Raw genomic sequence first — 21,428 nt, 5'->3', positions numbered from 1 at the left:
GGAACAAAGTGTCAAGTGACTGGAAGCATCTCACAGTCTCACTGTTGAGAAAGGAATACTCTCCAACAAAAGTGAAAACTGTCAGTAATAACCACTCTTTGACCAAGCTGCCAATCTTGAGGATTTCTACAGAGTGGGTTTTGAAGACTGCAATCAAGGTGAAGCAGAGGCACTCAAAACTAGAAAAGCCACAAAGCCATCCTTATTTTTATCTGTTTTAAACAGACCAGCAATGATTTCATCAAACTCCTTAACAACAGGAATTAAACTGCACATTGTGGCCCTGCACAGCCACTACTGCAGACCACAGCGGGACAAGTAGAAAAGTACAAATATTTTCTCCCATTCTGACATCCTTTTAGTCTAAAAAAAACCCAAAAACCCAACCCATAAGACATGCAGAAGCAGAGAGAAAAGCTAAGGACAGTATTCTCAGGGCCATTGGGGTCCTTGGAGACTCATGGATTCTGGAGAACACCAATTTGCAGCTTTTAATTGCTTCAGTGGTCTGTAGTGATGCACAAATAAACAAAAATCATGTAAGGGCTCTGACTTATGGCATTCAGTCTTGTAACAAGGGCTGGTTACAAAAACAAAGGATATTTTTTTCTTTTTCCAAACTATGTTCACTCAAAGCTGAAAATATATATTTATTTTGTGCAGACCTGGATCACCTTTTCCCTTTCCCAGCTGAGTATGTAACAACAAACAGCTCTAAGCCCTCAGCTTATTGATTAGCAAGCTCAGCTATGAGCTCCTGGTTCAGGCTGCTTACAGACTTGATTCAGTGCTTGCCTGAGGTCTCTGATGCCTTCACCACCAGGGGATCCATGTGCTGTAACCATACTTTAAATAGCTCAGAAAGTTCTTGCATTCATGTCACTATGGAATAAAACCTTTCTAATGGGTTTCCACTGGGGGGGGAAAGAAAAAAAAAAAAGCTGCAGTTGTCCAGACAGCTTTATAAATTAGGAAAATGTATGAATCACAACTATGAAAAAAAGAACATGTTTTCCCCAGTTAAAAACACATCTCAGTGCTTTGGTCTGTGTTGCATCATTAGGTCACATTAAATACAAAGAGATGAAGGTGTCATACTTAACATACATATATATTGGTATTCTGAGGGATTTATTTCCTGAATTTTTCTCACCAGGATGCAACATTAGGCTCACTTTGGATGATTTCCAGCTTCCACTAACAGTAGTTAAAACCTAAAAGTCCTGATTAGGCAAACCAATTCAATGAAAGGCCAAAATTAGGCATAAAAAGCACTGCTGGAGATCAGGATTTGATACTCTTGCTTAAGAAAAAGCCATGACTGAGCAACTAATGTCCATCCTAAAGGGCCAGTTACCTAACCTGGGTCTCAATTAAAGCTTCCAGCCTCAGGGTGATGTCTTCCTGAGCACCGTTCCTTGTCAGTTCTGCTGTTAACCCCAGATCTGCAATGTTAGATGAGGTGGTCAGTTTGGCCAGAAAAGGCACTAAATGGATGTAGCCTTCAGGGTCCCACTGACTGCAGAGCCAGGAGACACCTCTGTACCCAGCAGCTTCTGCTCTGTGCTGCTGAGCTTCACCCAACCATCCCTGCAGCTCCTCTTTGAGCAGCAGCACAGTGTTTCAAAAGGCACCATTTTTTGATCTAAGGAGTTCCAGAATGGAGATTTCTCCCTTCATTAAGCTGGAACGGGTCATGAAGAGTTTAACCAGTGCCTCTCACCTTCCCAGGAGCTCTGCCAAATCCTCCTGGGAACTGGAGCATCTACATTTCTGGCACAGAGCACACCTTAAGCTTCTGCAACTTCTGGTGGCTTGCTTTGGCTTCCATCTACCCCCAGAAGTGCTATGAGGCCACAGTTTCCCCTTAAAAATAAAAATGGGGCATCTTCTGTGTGATGAACACATGCAAAACAAACCAGGACCCTTAGGGGGTTTAACTGATTAGGTGACTTCATTCCATCCTATCTCCCCCCCTCAGCTGGTACAGCAATCCTGGGAAAAGAACTGCCTGAAAGTCAGCACTGCAGGCACCTCCCTAGTACTGAAGTTTAAAGATGGGTTGATCACTCCTCGTGTCTCAGCCATAACAGACATTTCTAAACTTCTGGCCAAAATGTTTTCCGTTGAAATCTGAAGCAAGATTTACTATAAATGGCTAATCATAATTACAAAAATAGATAAAATCCCCAAATAAATAAAGGGCTAGTACACTCTGACACAGAAATGTGTTAATATTAACAGAGGCTTTTTCCTAAGAAAGATGGTTGTAAAGCATAAAGACTCAGCTACTCTCTCCTTAATTATCATCTGTAGCTGCTAAGTAGGCAATTTAGATCTGGCTGTCATATTGCAAGTGAAAGACCAGCCTACCCACTGCATGCAGATGAGGTGTAGCCTTTAAAGGGTGCTCAATGGGAATGTCTTCATTCAAATGAGATGCTTAGAGAGTGAATGAAAAGCTCCCATAAAACACAATTTCCTTTTCGTTAAGAAGCAAGGATTACTCTGGGAGACAATTTTACTAGCACACTGGAAAGCTACTGATAGGTGATTTAAAATAAAATGGAAAACAATATTTGTTTTTCTCACTGCTGTGACACAAAGCCAGGCACAGACACATTTTCTCACCAGGCTCTCATATTTGCAGTCCCAGGCAATTCCATTCTGTCCCACTCATAGATTTGGTTCATTTCTCCTAACACCCATCCACATACTAACCACTGGCTAAGGGGAAGATGTTCAGCAGTCTCAAAGCAACTTGCAGGATGAAAGCCCCGGGAAAAGTCAGACATACTCCAAATTAATTCCACATAGCATTGCATTTGGGGCCACCCTGAGTGTGTGGGCTGGGTTAAAACACCTCCAAGAGCTGCAGGCAAAGTGATTTTAGTTCAGAATCTGCCTCGAGACTAAACAGAGAGCACACTTAGAGGACTGCATGGGAATGCTCCTGCCTTCCCATGGTATTGCAGACCTGAGTAGCCTGGGGCTGACCCCTGTGCAGCATCACCTGGGGCTGAGCCAGGCATCCCTCCCATGGGCAGGAAAAGGCTTTCCAGAAGTGAGATACCCACAAAGCCAGAGGTGATGCTATTGGCAGGTGCCATCTCTGGCTGGGCATGCAGTGCAGCAACACGAGTGATTCTGCTGTGCAAAGTTTCATTTAGATCAGGGGCTGAAGCCCAAACACTTCAGCTCAACTCTGCCCATTACAATAAAACCAGTAAGTTTCTGACAATTATGTAGCAAAAATCATCAGCACAGACTTGGTAATTCAGGCCTGACAACGCAGCTGACAACCAAAATAATTTGCTTTTAGGAAGATCAGTTATAAAGCATCTCAATATGATAGATACCAGCAACAGATATGTGTGTGGCAGGTGCACTGTTCAACTACTTACTATCAAAGCAAAAGCAATGAATAGCAAAGTACATGTACAGCAACAAAATGTTGCTGGGATTAGCCAAAAATAACAAAAATAAATAGGACCTTCACCAGGATCCTTATTGAAGGAAAAAAAATTTGTCCTGGGGCATTTTGATGAGTGACAAGTCCCATCTGAAAGGGGGATGCAAGAGTAATAAGTAATTGTGAAGATGATTTCCCCCCCCTCCACTCAAAGAATCATTACTAGGGTGAGGATTAAGCTGATGAACATCTTAATGTGTGCCAAAATTGCAATAAATATTATACCAAGTACAGAACTTAATGCTGATTAAAACAACTAGTGTGGGACCAGAGAAGCTTTTCCATATTTGAACATTCAAAATGCATATACAGGAACCCAGAAGAAAATCTGATTTGTGCTTTAAAGCATAAAGAGGCAAGGAAATAATTTGTGATAAAACTAAAAGCAGGCAGAAAAAAATGACAGCGAACTTAGAGTGATTGTTTGAAACAGCCTTACAAAGATCAGCTTGGACATGGAAGAGTCTGGCAGGTATGTAGGAAAGCATGGCAGAGCTCCAGGAGACACTGCTGGGGGCAGTGGGCTTTGGACTAGAGGCTTCTTTACCCACTACAGAGTGACCACAGGGTCCTGGATGTGAGATTCAGGAATCCTAAATGAATCTGAGCATCTGCAGATGAAAAGCATCAACCCCACCTCCTATTCCAGGAAAGCTGCTGGACTAAGACTTGGGTTCAATTACCCAGCAATGACCCTGGAGAGGCCCCTATGTGGTCACTACACCCTGGGGGGAGCTGAGGAATGGGGTTTCTCTCAGACAGGGAATGGCTTTGCCACCCTCTTGCCAAGACAGCCCCCCACACGTACCCACCACCTGGGCTCTTCTCTGAGGGTGTTGCTTCTCCCAGCCCTGCACAAGCATCACTTCACCAGATTACTCCAATGGTCTGCTTTACTGATTAATGTACTTGTCTGTATTACCCCACTCTTCTCCCTTAGCAAAGGGCATACGAATCCAGACTCAAAATTAAAGTGAAAAGAGAAGATGATTCTGGCAGAAATGAGAAGCAATCACCTTGCAGAGGGATTTTCTTTGGGTTTTTTTCATGCTCCACAATTTCCTGCTGTCTGAGTTACAGCAGCAGGAAGATAATGCAGGAGCTAAGCACAACTATCAACTTGCCATAACTCTAAACTAATACTAATTCTTTCTTGATTTTTCACTGTACTCTTCAATGGCTGCTGGAACTGATTATTTCTTCTGAATCCATTGTTTGTTGGAGACTTTTCAATTTCTAGGTTGGGGCTGAGAAAAATCTCAGTAAGAGGGTACAGGGCTCCTTGGTTTGCAGAAGCATCTGGAGCTACCTGTGCAGAGAGCAATGCTCCTTCTTCAGTACACCTGGGACTAGCCTGGGGCTCTATGAATCACTGGTCTGAAACCAGCTTGGCAGTCTGTATGTTTTAATCACACATCTCATCAACACTGGTTTTTCTCCTCCTGCATCCTCCCTTTCTTTGTCTAAGGTGACAGAAACACATGGTCATACAGGAGATGCCTTTCATTGCAGTCTGAACTCCCCCCTCTTATTCTGATCTTGCTTGAATTAGAATATTTTCAGGCTCCTTCAAACTAATTTCCAAACATTCAATCCTCTTGCTTTGCCAAGCTGTCCTGTTGAGACTTATAATTTTGTTTACTTGCTTAACAATCTTACTCAGCTAGCCAAGATCTAGCAGCTCAGCTTCTAGAAGAAGAAGAAGCCTTCAACACACAGCAAGGGGAATGAAAGCAGCTGCCAGCATGGCTTGCTTCAACTCCTGATGAAGGCACAACTCAAAAAGCAGCACTCAGGTAGGTATTTCACTGCTGACAGCCACAGCAGCTGTGTCAGATGCTCAGCAGCATCTCTCCTTCCACCTACACCTCCCCAAGCTGTCAGCCAATAATCAGAACCCTGAAGGCACTTGAAAGGAAAATGCCACGTGAACATGGACTTATTCAGACCTGGATACAAGACAACCAGGGAGAAACTCATCCTACCTACACAAAGCCCACATGCCAGTGCAGGCAGACAAGCTTCAAGATTCATGGTCTTGATGAGGGAGCCTGAACCTAAGATGTGTCTGCTTTTTCCAAGGGTATCAGCTGCTCTAATGTAAGATGCTCCCTTTCCCAATTAAGCTCACTTTTTAGAGCATCCCCTCTCCAGTCTGTCAAAAGAACACTAGAGAAAAGTGGAAAGAGCAAATGTAGGAGGAAGTAAAATGACACCAAGCTCCACAGGTAGCACCAGGTCTTATTTTCCAGGCACACATCTCTTACACTACATGGTCTGTACATCTTGGGACACTTTTTGCACATGCCTCAGGTTTGCAGGCAAAGTTCCAAATTTCACAAACACTGTGTATCTTCATGTTTCACCCAAAACACCAGCTGGATAAGTGTCATCTTCTTGCTCACCAGCAAACTGCAGGCCAGGCATCCCACTGGACATGGCACAGCGCCTGTGCACCCCAAGTACACCCAGCCCTGGCTGGCAGCAACACTGAGAGGTCAAGGGCCAGTGACAGCCCCAGGAGGATCCCTTCTCCAAACAAATCCTGTTTTGCATCCTCTTTCCAACATGCTGGAATGTTACAATTAGCCAGCAATTATTTCCAGCTTTCTAATAAGCCAGGCTGTGGGAAATTGCAGATCCAGTCACTTCTAGAATCAATGGTTGATGTGCCTGCTAAAGCACCAGGAGATACTTTCTGTCTGCTTCTTCTGTTAACTTTTTACATAGAGCACTATTTTATAATAATGCAAATTGAAAGCACATTACTCTAGGGTGTACTCTGTAATGAATGCTGGAGAAGTGACCTATTTGAAAGTGCATCATATTACAGATTCACATAACTCAATTTTTAGGATCTATCTCATGCATACTAAGGAGAAATGAAAGAAAATGCAGACAAGTTCAAGACCAAAAATAAACATTAGTAATATGAAGAAATGTGCCACTTTGGAGTAATAAATGTGTGTCAAAGAAGAACAACAGTTCAAATAATCAAATTTAGTTTCCAGTGTTCAAAAGCTGCTATATTTTAGAGCATGTTAAAGAAGTAGATGCTATTACATCTGGCCTGTGCATAGCAATCATAGGCAAAACAGCATGTGATTTCCCAAAGAAGCACAATAATTTTACAGTCATAGTGTACAAGGCTTGAGATTGGATTATGCATTCTTTTATTAATCATCTCTGTTCCTTAAATAAATCACTTTTACAGAACTGAAAGGCTTCTAAAGTGGACCTGACATCTTTAAAACCAGAAGAGCCTGACTGTGCTTGGGAGGCAGGATCCTACATGGCATGAACATTTTTTCATATATACATTTTAAAACTCACCACATATTTCAGGCATGCTTAAACACTACAAAATCTGTTTTTCTAAGTCACTAGGTTCTAAGGTTTAAAGCATTCAGGCACCAAGAGATGTAGACAGACAATTAGCAGATTTACAAAAGCATATCAAAATTATGGTTCAAACTTTTTTTTTTTTGGCTTCCTCTTACCCATGAAGTGGCTGTTCCAGGTATAATTGATGGTCCAGTGGCTAGGAATCCTTCCTTAGTGGCTACTTTATCCCCATTTTTTTTCTTGGGCTGATGCGTTTTTGCTCTTTTCCCACCCCCTGAGCTCTCTTGGCCCTTGCAAGGCTCCGCATGCCTCCATCTGCTCTCCCCTCCTTCACCAAGCTCCCACTACCCAGCAGTTTCCCCACCCCAAACCCATCCAAATCCATAAATCCTGCACACCCAGAGCCTCAGCAACATTCTGAGGAGAATTCAGGAGCCCCAGACCGGTGCTTAAGCAACAGCTGCTATAAAGACAGGAAAACCCCATTACAAATGAGCATCTCACCAGCCCCCGAGTCCCTCCCTCCCTCCTGAAACAAAAAGCCCCAAGCCCCAGAGGGTTACCTGAAGGGGTAGGCAAAGGCTATGTCGATGCTGAGGTCACTCTCTGACTTGTTTGCACAGTCCACACTCAGGCGCAGCTCTCCAGAGTACCCACCGCATGTTGCAAATGCAAAGATGGCAAAAAGCTGTCAAAAAACAAACAACATTTTTGTTTTTCTTTTGATTTTGTTTCAGCAACGACCCCACGCAGCAGCCCCCAGCCCCCTCCAGTCAGGTTATCCATCTCTCAGTCCATTCAAAGTCCTGCCAAACATTACTCTGAACCCTTCCAGAAAGCCGAAACAAAGGACCACAAAACTTGAGGCTCTCTTGCCCCACATAGACAGAAACATCCAAATTTGTCCATCGGCCCTCCCCCTCCTGCCTCAAACCTCATTTGAGAGTCACAACTCGCTGACAGCTAAGCCTGGACACAAGAAGGATGAATATTGACTGAGCATAATGAGTTGGTCTTAACCCAAATAAAAAACTGGCAGAAGAGTTTATAAAGAGCAACCAGGAGCAGCAATAGTAGAACAAGATGGTTCATGTGGCTGCTGTCCCATTACATGGCAAAAGAGAATTGTGCTGCTTCTGTTCCATTTCATGTATGACTTGGAAAAAAGCACAGAATTTTTAAAGTTATGTTTTCTAAATTATGACTATAACCCAAGATGACTGTAGAGGAGCAGTAAAAGTGACACTCCGCAAAACAGAAAACAATCTGAAGATGGAGGATAAACTCAGTCAGGCTGGACAGAAACAAAGAACTTGGGTTATTCTGATGCAAACTTGTATAACTTTGTAATCTTCCAAGGGAAAAAGGTGAAAGAAGGGAGTATGCAGGCCACGGACACATCAGTATTTATATTCATCAGGGTTCAAACTGGAAACTAATGGGTGTCTTAAAACATGATTGACATAAGCATTCTTCCTTCTTGGAAGAGCCTGAGAATAAGTGGGGAGAGCTTATTTATGCAGTTGTAATTTAAACTAAAGGCTAGGCTAGATTTTGTTGATTGTATCAATATAGATCTGAAGTAACTCATCAGCTTTAACAGAGTTACTCTAAGATCTGCAGTGAGGCAGCTATGGGAAGTGACAAGCAAACCCCTCATCCCAGCCACAATTTAATAAGCTGTAAGTCAGCCACCCAGAGGAAACAAACAGTGAGAACATCTGGAGAAGAAAACACGCTATTGGACACTGAGAAACTGCACAGCAAGCAGATGTAATAGCAAAATAAAGAACTTAATGAGCCAACAAAAGGATTATGGAAATACAATAAATAGAAAAAAAGTAGACCTCTCCTTGCTGCACAAAGCTCTGCAAAACATGCTGTTAATCCCAGTTCTCCCAGTTCACAGCACAAGCAAGGTCAGGTGTTTTGCAGCTTTGCATGTGCATCATTTTCCCCAGACACTGCCAGGTCCCAGGGCGAAGTCTGAGCACTGGGGCAGAAAGAAGCTCCACAGCTGCAAGGAGATGTGCTGAGCACCAGGGAGCAGAGAAAAACAGGAGAGCAATGCAAGTTCCCCCCCTGCTACCCACTCCCAAAGTTACCAGAGCACATCACTGAGCAAAGATGTGCAAAGGTATTTATTTATGTGCCAAATGACAAGGAAAGTTCAGAAAAACTTTGAACCAGTTGTTCATGCTGAGCTCGCTGAAAAAAAAAAAAAAAAAAAAAAAAAAGAAAGCTGAACTTTACTGTGAACTAACTTGTTATATATACCATGAAATAAATGTTTCTACTATAACTTGAGTGGTGCTTCTTCACCCTGAGACACTTCTCTGTAAATACAAGAAGTTTCTGCCTTACATGTAAGCACAGCACTGAAAATCAGTGTTCATCATCTCACTTGAAACACCTCAACTCAGAAAACAATATATTATCAAGAACAGGAGAGTGCTGACCTGCTTTCTGGCCTAATTAGTGAAGCTGAAAATGCAAGTGTTTTGCAGATACATCAGCAGGTACAGAGAGCAATGCAGTGATACATAGAGAGGGAACTAAAGGGCTGTGGTGTGAGACAGACCTGCCAGAAAGGAGCAGCCCTCACCTCTCAGCATAGAGACAAGCAGAGGAAAGACATGGAATTGAAAAGCATCTCCTCTAATCAGGGCTTGGGAATCAGCATAAGGATGTGCCACAATGCAAGGCCCCAGAGCCATGCCCACAAAAAGCTTGGGCTATCCCTTATCAGAAAGGGATCTGGGAGTTCTCCAGAAGCTCCCAGTTTTCCCTCTCCCCTGTTGAGAGCACCTTTGACAACAGACTTGGGCACTTGAGGTCTGAGTCCATCAGAGTTAAATCTAGTCTGTACTCACCTTTTAGCCCATGTTCTGCTCTTAACCAGAGGCTTTTCAGATGCTTTCACTCATTCAGCAACCCCCTCAGCCTCCTCCTCCAGCCACAGTCCACGAGGGCTGCTCACCAGTTTACATTTTTACTCTGGTACAAGAACTCCGTCAGGCAGGTGGGAAAAAGACCCACCTGGAGATATTTATACCAAACTTCAACAACCTCTCAGCCAACCCAAGCTGTGTTTGGGTCAGAGGCTGCTAATGGCTGGGATGACCCAGCTGCCAGCAACACCACAGGTCCCCTACAGCTGTGTACCAAGTCGCTGCAGCACCTTTTGGAAGAGTATATTAAGCCTTGCAGGAAAGCAGGATGAGGGCTGTAAATCTCTGGTATTTCCCTGGGGTATCTTCACCAAGCAGCAGGAATAATTCTCCTCTCATCCAAGAAAACCTTCTGATCCCACCTCTACCTTTTTCCTCCTTTCCCCCCCAAGTTTTGCTACTTTACGTTGTCAGTGGAGCACCTGGTGCATTGAGCCAAGATTTACTCACCAGGTTTTGTGTGTGCTGTAATCCTGTGGCAGTTGCAGAAATGCTGTAAACACCACAGTGTTTTATTATAGCAGGATTTGTGTAAATGGCAGTTGTAAACCCCATAATGGGAGTTTTATGGGCCAGCTTCAATAAAACCTCCATCTGCGAGATGATTTTATTGAATCTGGCCTCTCCAAAATTGAAAAGTTTATGGAGAAAGGAAAAGCATTTCCCTATGTTCCTATTTATTCTTTACCTATAAATCCAGACGTAGCACTAGTCTGCAGTGTGCATGGATACCACTTCCCCTCTTCACATGAGATAAATCTCCCCAGCACACAGGTATCACATGGCTGCTGCCCTTTAATGCTCAGCCCAGACATCAATGCTGCCCTCAGTGGCCCCGGTGCTCTTCAAACAACAAATCTTTGCTGCTGTGAAGGAAAATCATTTGAGCTCCCGAGCATGGACCAGAGCAAGGCACATCTCCCATGTCCAGTCCAGCCTGGCTGGAAGATCACCCTTCTTCCACATAGCTTCAGACACATCTCTAACAAGGCAGCACATCTCTTCTGGATGGTGTTTAACTCCCCATCCCCTGCTCCTGTTCCAGGATATTCCCTCTGTGACCTTGCAAACTCTGCCTGTGCTCTTGGTTTATTTTTGTGAGGAAGTCAGGTAAATACCAGAGTCTAACTTAACCAACAGAAATGGGATTTACTGTGGTTTCATGCAGTAATGAAAAGCCTGCACTGCAGGATCAGACTGGTATGTTTTAAGGAGCAGTTGGATTCTTAGCACTATGAGAAATAAACAGCAATATGATTTCCAGCAGAGCCCGTGCTCCTCACACCAGCTCAGGGCAGCCAAAGGTCCATCAGCTGATTTACTGGATCAGCTGGAAGCCTTCCTTCTGATGCCAGGCTTCACCACAATGCAATGGATCTTCTAACTCAGTGTTCACCAATGATTATTTACCCAGATTCCTGACTCAAGGCTGGTTCCCTCGTTCCCCAGCCCAGCTTCCCTTGGATTTCCACCTGGGCATTAGCCAGCTGCCAGCACCTCCAAAGGTGACCCCAACCATCACTCATCTCATCCTAGAAGGGGAAAATGGGATGTTTTCCCATAGCTTCTCTGTGTTTGGCTTTCTGACAACTCCTCTTGATGCCTGCTGAGCAACAGGCTCCCTGTGCACACCAGAAGAAGGCAGAATGGCTCCTGACAAGGGGAGTTAAAAGGCTTATGTAGAGCATGTTACAGCTAAAATATCCTGTTAGGAAGATAACACTGTCATTTAAAATTGATGAAACTTTTATATAAGCCACTCAGTTTTCCCAGGAGCAAGTCTGCCCCATGCAGCAGCCTTGGGCAGCTTGCTGGCAAACTAGATGGAGCCATCATGGGGATGCACCCCAAGTCCCCCTCATCCAAAAGGGAGATCCCTGCCTCTGCCTGAGGGCTCTTTGCCACTGCTCCAGGATAGTGTGACCTTAAAAAGGAACTGTCTTGTCTCACCTGGAGCTGTGGTAGCCAAAGGGACACCCAGCTCACCACATGGGTTGGTCTTCAACACTTTCACAGGGGGCTGAGGGAGGAAAATGGGAATGAATCTGTTGGGCATTTTCCTGGAGAGGTCCTCCCCCAGCCTCTGACTCCTGCCTTAACACTAGAAAGCCAAGGGGAACTCCTGACACTGCTAAAGAACAACCTGAAATCTTTGAAACACCTCCTCTTCCATAAGTCATTTGACATGTTCAAAGTGGTTTACAAAGACATATTTTCCTGGCATCATTTCTGGACGTAAGGCTTCCCTTTCTCCTGATCACCACAACAAGGAGATGGCAAAACATTTGCCAGATGCTATCCTGCTTTTCACTTTCTGCCACTCACCATGGCCAACAGGAGGTGGGGCCCGGGAGACACCCCCCCCTGCAGCCATCAGACTGTTTCGTTAAACTGAGATTATTTATTTATAGAGCAGAACCAGTAATTGAACATTATTATTAAGACTGTAAAGGGAAGGTTCAGAGGCACTAAATGACTGTACGGGAAAACATTTACTGCAGAGCTGACAGCCCAAAATATGTCACCAGTGAAGGATTAGGAAGCACTCTCTCCTCCAGGTCTCTGCCTGTTTCTTTTTTAAAATCTGGCATTCTTCCTGCACGGCTCTGAGCTGCAGACTTCCTGGAATCACTTCTCCTACATACAAGCCTTTGTGCACTGGAGATTATCGGATTATTGACTTTGGGATTCCTAATTATATCAACTTGCCTGGCTGATGAATTGGAGGAGGATAGCACCCCAGCCAACGCAGTGCAGGGGGTGGGCGATGACTCGCAGGAGTCACTTTCCTCCAACAGCTCTACCAGGAGAAAGCTGAAATATATTCTCTTTCTGCTGAGAAATCAACCCTAAAGCAATTGTCCTCTAATCGCAGGGATTGAGTGTGTCCCCTTACAAACAAACAGCAGTGTTAAAAAGAACAATCCCGTGCCTGCCCAAACCTGACTGGAATGGAGGTGAAAGCCCAGGGGATGAAGGAACATTTTGGAGTTTGGGGCTTGAAGAATCCTATCTGCCCCATCTGGGGAGTGTTGCACGTCTGCCCTAACAACACCCCCAGCAGTCCCTCAATTTTAGCACAGCAACTGTCCCACTCAAGTGACTGTCCCACACCCCTGCACTCCCTGGCTGCCCCCAGGGTGTGGTGGCAGCTGGGAAAGGGCTTTTGGGATCATTATGCTGGAGCTGGGAAAGGGCTTTTGGGATCACTGTGCTGGAGCTGGGGACATACAACTTGTTCAGTTCTCAGGTAAAAGCACCTCAAGAGCTTTAATTTATCTACCAGACTTCATCTTCCCAGTGTCTTTTGGAAGGGGAATGGACATGCAGCTACAGATGTGATGGAGGAAAATACTTGCATCAACAATTTTGTATGGCTTTGCACTAAGCCAAGCAAATAAGGCCCTTTCCTATGTATGCCTTGTGGCAAGGATGACTTGGATGGGGTCTTCTCCGGGGCATTCACATCAGCAAATCCCTGTTTTGGATTTCAGGGCACCCCACAGAGCAGCCCTCGATGCTACCAACTGGACAGAAAGACCTAAACCCATGGTGGGCAGGATCCCTGCAGCATCCACTGTTTAAAGCACAGCATTTCATTTAATGCTTTGCATTTTAAAGTGGAAAAAAAAAAAAAAAAAGTACTTAATTTGATTCTTAATGGAAAGATTTATGGAAATGAAATTGGGGTATTTTTAGTGAGTAAAGATCATGTTTTAATAATTTGGTTCTACAATACTTTAATTCCAAGGAGACAATTTTCCTTCTTTTTCTTTGAAGAAAACCTTTATCTTTTTTATTCATCATCCATTGATTATTCTAAAAATCCCATTTAGCTCCACCACATAATGGTATGGTAGTCTTTTCTCATTATATTTTAATAGAATAAAACCCAACTATATATGAGAGGATTAGATAGCCATTTGTGGAGGTAAAGAACATTCTTCCTCCAGATGGCCAAACAGAACCTGTGTAATGCCTTTCCTATTTATTAACATCAAAATGTAATGTAAGCTGGTGAAATGTGTTTCATCCAGTATTTAATGGGTCAGCCATAAAGTTGAAAGCTAATGCTAAGGTTGGCAGCGTGCAGGGAAGAGTTAACAGTTATGTCTAAATAAGACACATTTAGAGCATCTCTTCTTGGACTCAGTGAAATGAAAAGTTGTCAGAGGATAAAGCTCCTCACAAAAATGGGGCAGAGATGCTAAGCTCTTCTAGGCCCACTAACCATTTGTCAGAGGTTTGAGATAATTGAAGACATTTACAAGAACCTGAGGTTTGCTTTTTTAAATTCATTGTATAAACTGCTTTCTGCACGTTGACTTGGACAGGCTGGCAATGAGCCTTGCACAAAAAACCCCCACCCCAGTACTTGCTGCAGACACATTTAGGAATACCTGGGGTAGTTGCTGGGTGCTCACTGCTTCCTTTGGGAGGTTTCACTGCATGTACAGCCCCCAGCCCTTTCCCCCCAAGATGTGCGCATCCTGGAAGCTACAGCTCTTCTTCTGCAGTCTCCACGACTCTACATTTGTATCCACTTCTTCTAAGGAGCTGGGTGCACAAACTGGACAGGTTTGTTTAGATTTGTACACATGATCCCTGAATAACTCATGTTGTGACATGGATCGCTTCAGCACAGACACACACTCCTCTTTGGGCTTGAAAGCTTTTCCAGTCTTAAACTGCCAGCAAAGAAGACTCCATGGTGGTTTCCATCAGGATCCACATTGAGATGGTGCCCAGAGCATCATGAGTGCCAGCCCAGGAGAGCAGCCACGCCCAGGCCAGCCAGTCCCCAGGCCATGTCCCCACATATCCACACTATCTCATGAGCTGCTTGGCATCAGTCACCTGTGACCACTACAGGCAATATACAAGGAAAGCCATGGTCAAGCAAAGGAGATGTCAGATTCCAGCAGGTGATGTTTATTATTTATTTATTCCCAGCTAAAGGGCAGCAAACACTCAGGCTTATGCATAAATGTAATTCTGTTCCTACTCCCTCTTGAAAACACAGGTTTCATGCAGGCTTTACAAGCTGATTATATGGGATTTATTGTGTAACAAGTGTAAACATTTAATTATAAAATAAAAAAGGTTGGACGGTTGCTCATTTCCTACTCACTTGGTGGGTTAAAAAGCATCTGGGTTTCAAATGGCCCATGATCTAACATAAATGCATACAGAACATGATCCAAGTTATTACTAAGTAGGATTTACTCCCTCTAATAAACACAGGGATTTACACTATGGCTGAGTGACAGCCACACATGAGAAGCACTCTGTGAAGGGAAAGCACCCCCGAATTCAGTGTTGCTGAGTCCCTGATGGTTGATAGAGGCTCAGGGGCTTGATGGCACTCAGGACTAAGCCACATGTTCTGTGTGCCAGGGGACTGCAAATCCAGCTTGTAGGAGCTGTGTTGTACCCCATGCACACAGTCTGCCCTGGGCATCACTACCACAGGGCAGGTCAAAGCCCCTGGCAGCACCATCTGATCACTTCTGTAATTGCTTCAGTATTTAATTTGCCTCTTTGCTCTTTCCATTAGCTTCAGCTCTTCTTTCCCAGTGCTACCTGCTAGACCTGTGCTCTGGTGGAGCATTTTCCTGTGATGATGACAGATGCACACAGCAGAAGGGAGATGTGGGAGAGCTCTCCTGACCAGAGAACATTCGGACAGCTCCATCCCCACAGTGTGGCACAGCATGGGGGCTGCAGCAAAACTCTCCCCAGGTCAACACCCACTGAAAAGGATTATTACAGGAAAGGCTCCTGTCCTTCAGCCACGCTGTATTATTTATGATCTAATGATTTCCCATTGAGTAGCAGGGATTATACTTTTTGCTAAGATGTTTCTGGGTGAATGAAAGGGCATTAACCTCATTATTATCACGTCTTTGCTTATCAGAGACCATTAGTAGCTTCCCCTCAGCTCCTGGGGCTGCTGTGTAGCTATGTGGTGCCATCCTCTCCACCCACCCCCCACACATGGAGCCCTGTGTTGGACTTGCTCTCCTTTCTAAAGCAGATCTAAGGAAATGGGTGAAAATTATTTAGTTTGGGAAGGAAGCCAGAAACCCCTCGGGGATAATAATCTGGTGCAACAGCTTTTACCCATGAGGATTTGAGAGTGCTTTCAAGTTGCCAAGCAATGAGGCCTCCAATCCTCCTTACACCCAGCAGCACTCTGTCAGTCTGGACTTATTTTCCTTTTTTCAGTCCCACAACATCTGTACAAGCAGTTTCACTGAGAACCAAGGCTCTGCTTTCAGAAAAGCATGTCTGGGTTTCAAGGCAGCATGTCTGTAAACCTTGCAGGGGCCACCCAGCCCTGGACAATGAGGCCCATTAAAGGTGTTCTTCATTAATTCAACCATCTCATATGTCCCCTCCTTGCTCCAGGCCCAGCCTTGACATAGCACCTTTTATGATGGGGGATGGCTTGAGGCCTCTGCCCAACCTTCCATGCAGGTGAGACCCAAAGATAGGATCTGTCAGCTCATCTCAAACCAGCTTTGGGTGGAAAATTCCACTGAAGCCAGCTCCAACCTCAGCTCCCACCACTGTACAAAAGGCTGGAAGAAGAATTTGCTCCTGGCTAACAATCAGCCCACATGGTAAAAATAATTTCTTAATAATAATTAAAATTTTGGCCTATAAATGAACATTTGCCTTGCTGAGCTCTGGGAATTCACAGGGAACATTTTAAGCAAGAAACATTTTCAAAATTCAAACCTCCCTTTCCTTGTCTTTTCCACTACTCCTCTTGAACTGTGTCCCCAGAGATGGCATCACTCTCCATCTGCACATATGATCATAAAAAGCAGCACCTAAACACAATAATTTGTAGGAAATGCTTACAGCAGTATCCTTAAACTAAAATAAAAAAAAGATTTCGTATCTCACTGGCACTTGACACACTTCATCTAGACAGCTTAAGTTGTCCTGTTTCCTCTATGTCTGCCCCTTACTGTGCTCTTCCACACCTCTTGCCTACCTCTTTTTTCTTTTTATGCCCTTTCCTTTATGCTCCCTGAAATCTACAGCCATAACCTGCTTTTAAACATACAAAAAGATAACAAAAAAAACCTTGGTGAAAATCTTGCCTAAGTGTTCCCTACTTCCTCTGTGGTTCAAAATACTTAATTCTGAAATATCCAGATGTCCTTTTCTTTCTCTCTGCTCTTAGCAACTGTTGTACATCTTCTGTGCCACTTGCCAATGTAATTCAAACATTCCCAGACCCCGGAAAGAAGGAGGCACTTCTACAAAACCAATAATGCATCAAGATGTTTGGGCTGTTGCAATCTTTATACCTGCACTGCTGGAGATGACCACTGAGTTGTTTTTTTTATCTGCAGATTCAGGCTTGTGGAATAAAACCAGGGCCCATAAAATAAAGAAGCAAAGAAAACACAAGTGGAACAAAAAAAGCAATTGAACATGCTATAAATTCAGAATCAGGTGAAAGCTAATTATGGCCATGCTCACTTAAAAGATGAGGACACAGCAAGGGAGGTAGACTTATTAATTATTTGTGTTATGGTAGCACTTAGAAGCCCCAATCCTTTATCTGGGACCAGCTGTGCTATACATGGCAAACACTCAAAAATATCTTTGGATAATTGCACAGAGCTTTAAGGAAGACGTACAAATGCTCTGCTATTTCACCTTCAACCATTTCTGGTTCGCTAGTGCTGGTAAAGGAGTCCAAGTTCACCACCAGTCTCTTCCTGATCAGTTTGTGCGACAGGCTTATGGGTCAAAGAACAAAGAAATCAGCATGAGGGCACCCACGACCCATAAGCAGATGGGGCAAACCACAGCAAAGCCCCCAAAGTGGGCATGAGATGCACCCATCACCACCCCCATCCCCTGGCATGGGGCATGGAGCGCTTGCTGCTGCCAACAGGGCTGCTTCATCCTCATTGACTCTGTGCAAGTTTGATTGCTTTTCTAATTAAGACACATTTTATGGTAATCCACCAAGCCCCTTAGACTAAATCACTCACTTAATCTGTTGTTAGTGCCCATATGTTTACAGCTTTCCAGCCTGCTGCAGCATATTTGCTTTGCCACGGCGCCGGGGATGGCGGGTGACAGATGAGCTGCTGCACAGCCACTCTGGTGGTGCAGAGCCCTGACAGACAGACAGAGAGACAGCCTGTGCCTGGTATGGATGGACAGGCAGACTCAGCACGGGGACAGGCAGACTCAGCACGGACAGACTGACAGCCCCAGCAGGGATGGATGGATGGAGAGCCCTGGTAGTGGCACTTTGGCGAGGTGAGGAAAGGGGCAGCACTGCAGACACGGCACCTCACGGTGATCTCCTGTCTCTTCCCCTGTCTTTACAGAAGGGATCAGCACATTATTCTCATTTCCCTTTCTTTTTTTTTTTTTTTTTTTTTTTTTTAACTTCAAAATAATAAGGTGCACATGACAGGAGAGGAAGGCTGGTGACTTTCACAGAGTCATCATGTCCCTCACCCAAGAAGTTTTACTTCCCAAGAACTTTCACTGCAGGTTCAAGGGCTCTGAGCATCCCTTCCCATTTGCAAACTAACGTCAGGGACAGTCAGCCCCTCCATCTGCACCACACACAGAATTAAATAAAAACTGTACAACTGCCCCATTGTTCTGTTCCCACTGACCCTGTGAGCCCAGCCAGGAGTGTTTGTCCCCAGCCCCAAGCCCACCACCAGCCTAGACACACCACTGGGCCCCTTCCAACACCTCCAGGGCGGGTGCTACGCCACCACACACCCTGCTGAGGAGCTAAATCTCTCCTTTGGACTTGCCTGGGCTCCCCAGCAAACTTGTGGCATGCACAGGGCCCTGTGTGTGCTGTGCTGGCAGACAGCAGCTTCATCTCCTCACCTTCCACCAGGCTGCCCACGCTGGCTCTAGGTGAAGGAGCAGAGATGTGCTGCATGGGGAGGTGGCTCTTGCCCGAGCCCCATCCCCAGCTCTCCTCACATCTCCCACACGCCTGCATCCCACAGAGGTTCCCATGCAGGGAGAGCTCATGCAGGGACCCAGGGACCCCAGTTCTGCTCGGCCCCCAGCCCACCACACACAAATGTGTTGTATTGATGAGGATGCACCACGCTGCTGTTTGAAACGCCCCGTGCTCAGCTTCCTGAGAGGGAGAGAACCCAAAGGCAAAGCCAGGAAAGATCAGCCTCTAGGTCAAGTTTGCCATCTGCCTATATATAAAGAAATATTCCCTGAAAAGAAGATGGCCATATAATTGTATGGGAACTCCTAATCAAGAGTGACATGAAGAATAAACCACCAGCTGCCATCACCAGCAGTGACAGGCAGCTGCTATCTAATGCCAACATGAATATTTCTCCCTCTGTAGAGTGTCTATAGATCTGAACAGGATTAACAGAGGTGAAGAAAGTATTCATTAAGTCTTCCAAGCACCTGGTTAATAAAAGAGTCTCTGGCACCCGGGGGGAGCTAGATATGTAAGAAAGCATTTTTTAAAGAGTTTAAGGAATTTCTCTAGGAATTGTTTGAGCTGCTAGAGGAGCAGTCAAGGAAACAGGTCTCAAAGGAAAAGAAGCTCCCCAGGATCCAGGCACCCCTACAATAATGCTGAAAACCCCTTTCAAAGTTGCACCTCTCTGGCAAGAAAGGGCCAGCAAACCTTCCATGGCCACAAAACTCACATTTTGAGCCCTGGAAGCTTGTGGAGCATCGTACCATGAACCTGTCCCTATGGCTACAAGCTCTGGTTTGTGTATCAGCCTGAACACATCTTCCAGGGAGGATGTCAGGCTCCTGAGAAGGTGGCAGAGGCCATTTTGAGGTCTGAGAGGTGAGTGGTGGTTGGGGGTACCTGACTGGAGAGAGGCCACCCCCAGACCTATTACCACTAAGTAGCTGGAGATGAAGAAGCACCACAGGTAGCAATGGCAGGATGGCAAAAGGTGACAGATAGAAAAATATGAACACTGAAGACTTTTCTAAGTATAACATGAGGAACAGGACAAGCCCTCCTGCCCCTGAGCTTGTCTCAGCTGTATCCTGTACTAAGAGCAGCTAAGGCTGAAGGGATGGAGCATTTCTGCTCAGCCACAAGCTTCTCTGCTGAGGGAAAGTCCTGCAGCAATGGACTTAACCACATTATTCACCTTGTGCCTTACACTGCCCTGTCCCCTGGAGACCTGTCTTTGGGGACACAGGTGAGACCTCTCTCTGCTCACAGTCAAACCAACCACCCCTGGCCACTTCCCCTGTCTCAAAGCTGTAAAGATGAACTGGCTCCTTAACAAGCTACAGCATGCCCAGCTTTCAGGTCTGGCACCCCTGCTATGATGAGTTATGTGGTACAGAAGCCCCAAGCCTTTAATTTAGCAGAATAGGAAGCAGGAATTGTACTCCTTGGTTCATGCTACCCAGCCTCTTCCCCTCCAGGGCCACCTAAATGTTCTTTGACCATCATCCTTCTGCTCAGCTGGAGGACACTACACAGGCACCAAGGCTCAGCAAAGTTACAAATGCTTAATGTTGTCCTCGGGCATGCAGGATTCTGCTTAGAAAGTCTGTGAGATGTGCACTGCTCAGACACCCATAGCTCCTGAGGAGGTAAATGACTGTGAAAAAGACAATTATTGCCCCGTACCATGCTCCCTAACCCTGTGCCGAGCACGCACATTCAGGTTACGCAGCTGGTATAAATATATGAGGTCCTTATGAAACAGCAATCCTACAGAAAGCAAAAAGCCACTGAACTGGAAGACTATTAACTACATTTTGAGGAAGGGAGCACCTGGGCTCGCCTGGGCAATGCCCCATGCCCAGCTGGCTGCCCATGGGATGCTCCTTGCCTGGAGCAGCCAGGGCAGGGATCCCAGCAGAGCTCAGGAACCCACTGCAGAGGGGATCACTACTGAATTATCCCATCAGCTGCACTTCAGGCAGGTAATAAGGCAAGAGCAACTATTCCATTTCGGAAAAACAAAAAAACCCCTGAGCACAATTAAACTGGTCCAAAAGCATCTTAAAATGACTAAGCAGTTATTGGCTGTTATTTGAAATTTCTCTCTGGAAGAGTTGAGCTCGGACTGCCAGACACAACATCCTTACCCTCTCCTGTGGGTTTAATAAACCCAGCTACCATCTTCTAACATGTTATTAAAGTACACTTCATATACCTCTTAGCATACCCTGGTATCAACAGATTAGGCAACATTATTCTGGGTCTAGTGTGTTGATTTTCTGAGCAGGTTCAAGCATGTTCTGGCAGCAGCTCCAGCTTATGCTACAGCTGGAGTTTTTAAAGACTTCTGAATCCTGGAGCAATTGACTTCCCTGGATACGACTCAAGTATGAATGAATCAAAGCACCAATAAATTAATCAATACAGTGGTGCAAGTTCATGTGTTTATTCTGTAGTCTGAAAGCACTGCAGCTCTATATCTGGTTTCCCTCACCTATGCTGGTACAATCACTGTTCTGCTCTGCCTGGAAAGCACACCAAGAGCTATGATAGGGAGAGATAAATAACTGCCCCTCGCTGCTATTTACAGGTAACAAAGCGGTCTCCAAGTTAGCTGAGAGCTCTAGGGAATGAGGCTGCTGAGCTGTACAAAGAAGAGGCAGGGAGCAACAGTCTATTGATCTGTATTAATAATGTT

General features: G+C 45.0%; 1 protein-coding gene across 2 annotated transcripts in view; it reads right to left on the bottom strand.

Moving 5' to 3' along the window:
• Positions 1-21,428, bottom strand: part of SYNPR (synaptoporin) — a 101,913-nt gene that overhangs the window by 21,728 nt on the left and 58,757 nt on the right. For both annotated transcript variants that reach the window (XM_030458287.1, XM_008503862.2), the window contains one exon: positions 7,381-7,505. In XM_030458287.1, coding sequence (XP_030314147.1) covers positions 7,381-7,505 — 125 coding nt within the window. The remainder of the gene's footprint in view (positions 1-7,380; positions 7,506-21,428) is intronic.

Source organism: Calypte anna, chromosome 12 (genome assembly GCF_003957555.1).
Source record: "Calypte anna isolate BGI_N300 chromosome 12, bCalAnn1_v1.p, whole genome shotgun sequence".
In the NCBI taxonomy this organism is placed as follows: Eukaryota; Metazoa; Chordata; class Aves; order Apodiformes; family Trochilidae; genus Calypte; species Calypte anna.
Note: the sequence above shows the minus strand (reverse complement) of the source record. Positions and strands in the feature narration are given on the sequence as shown.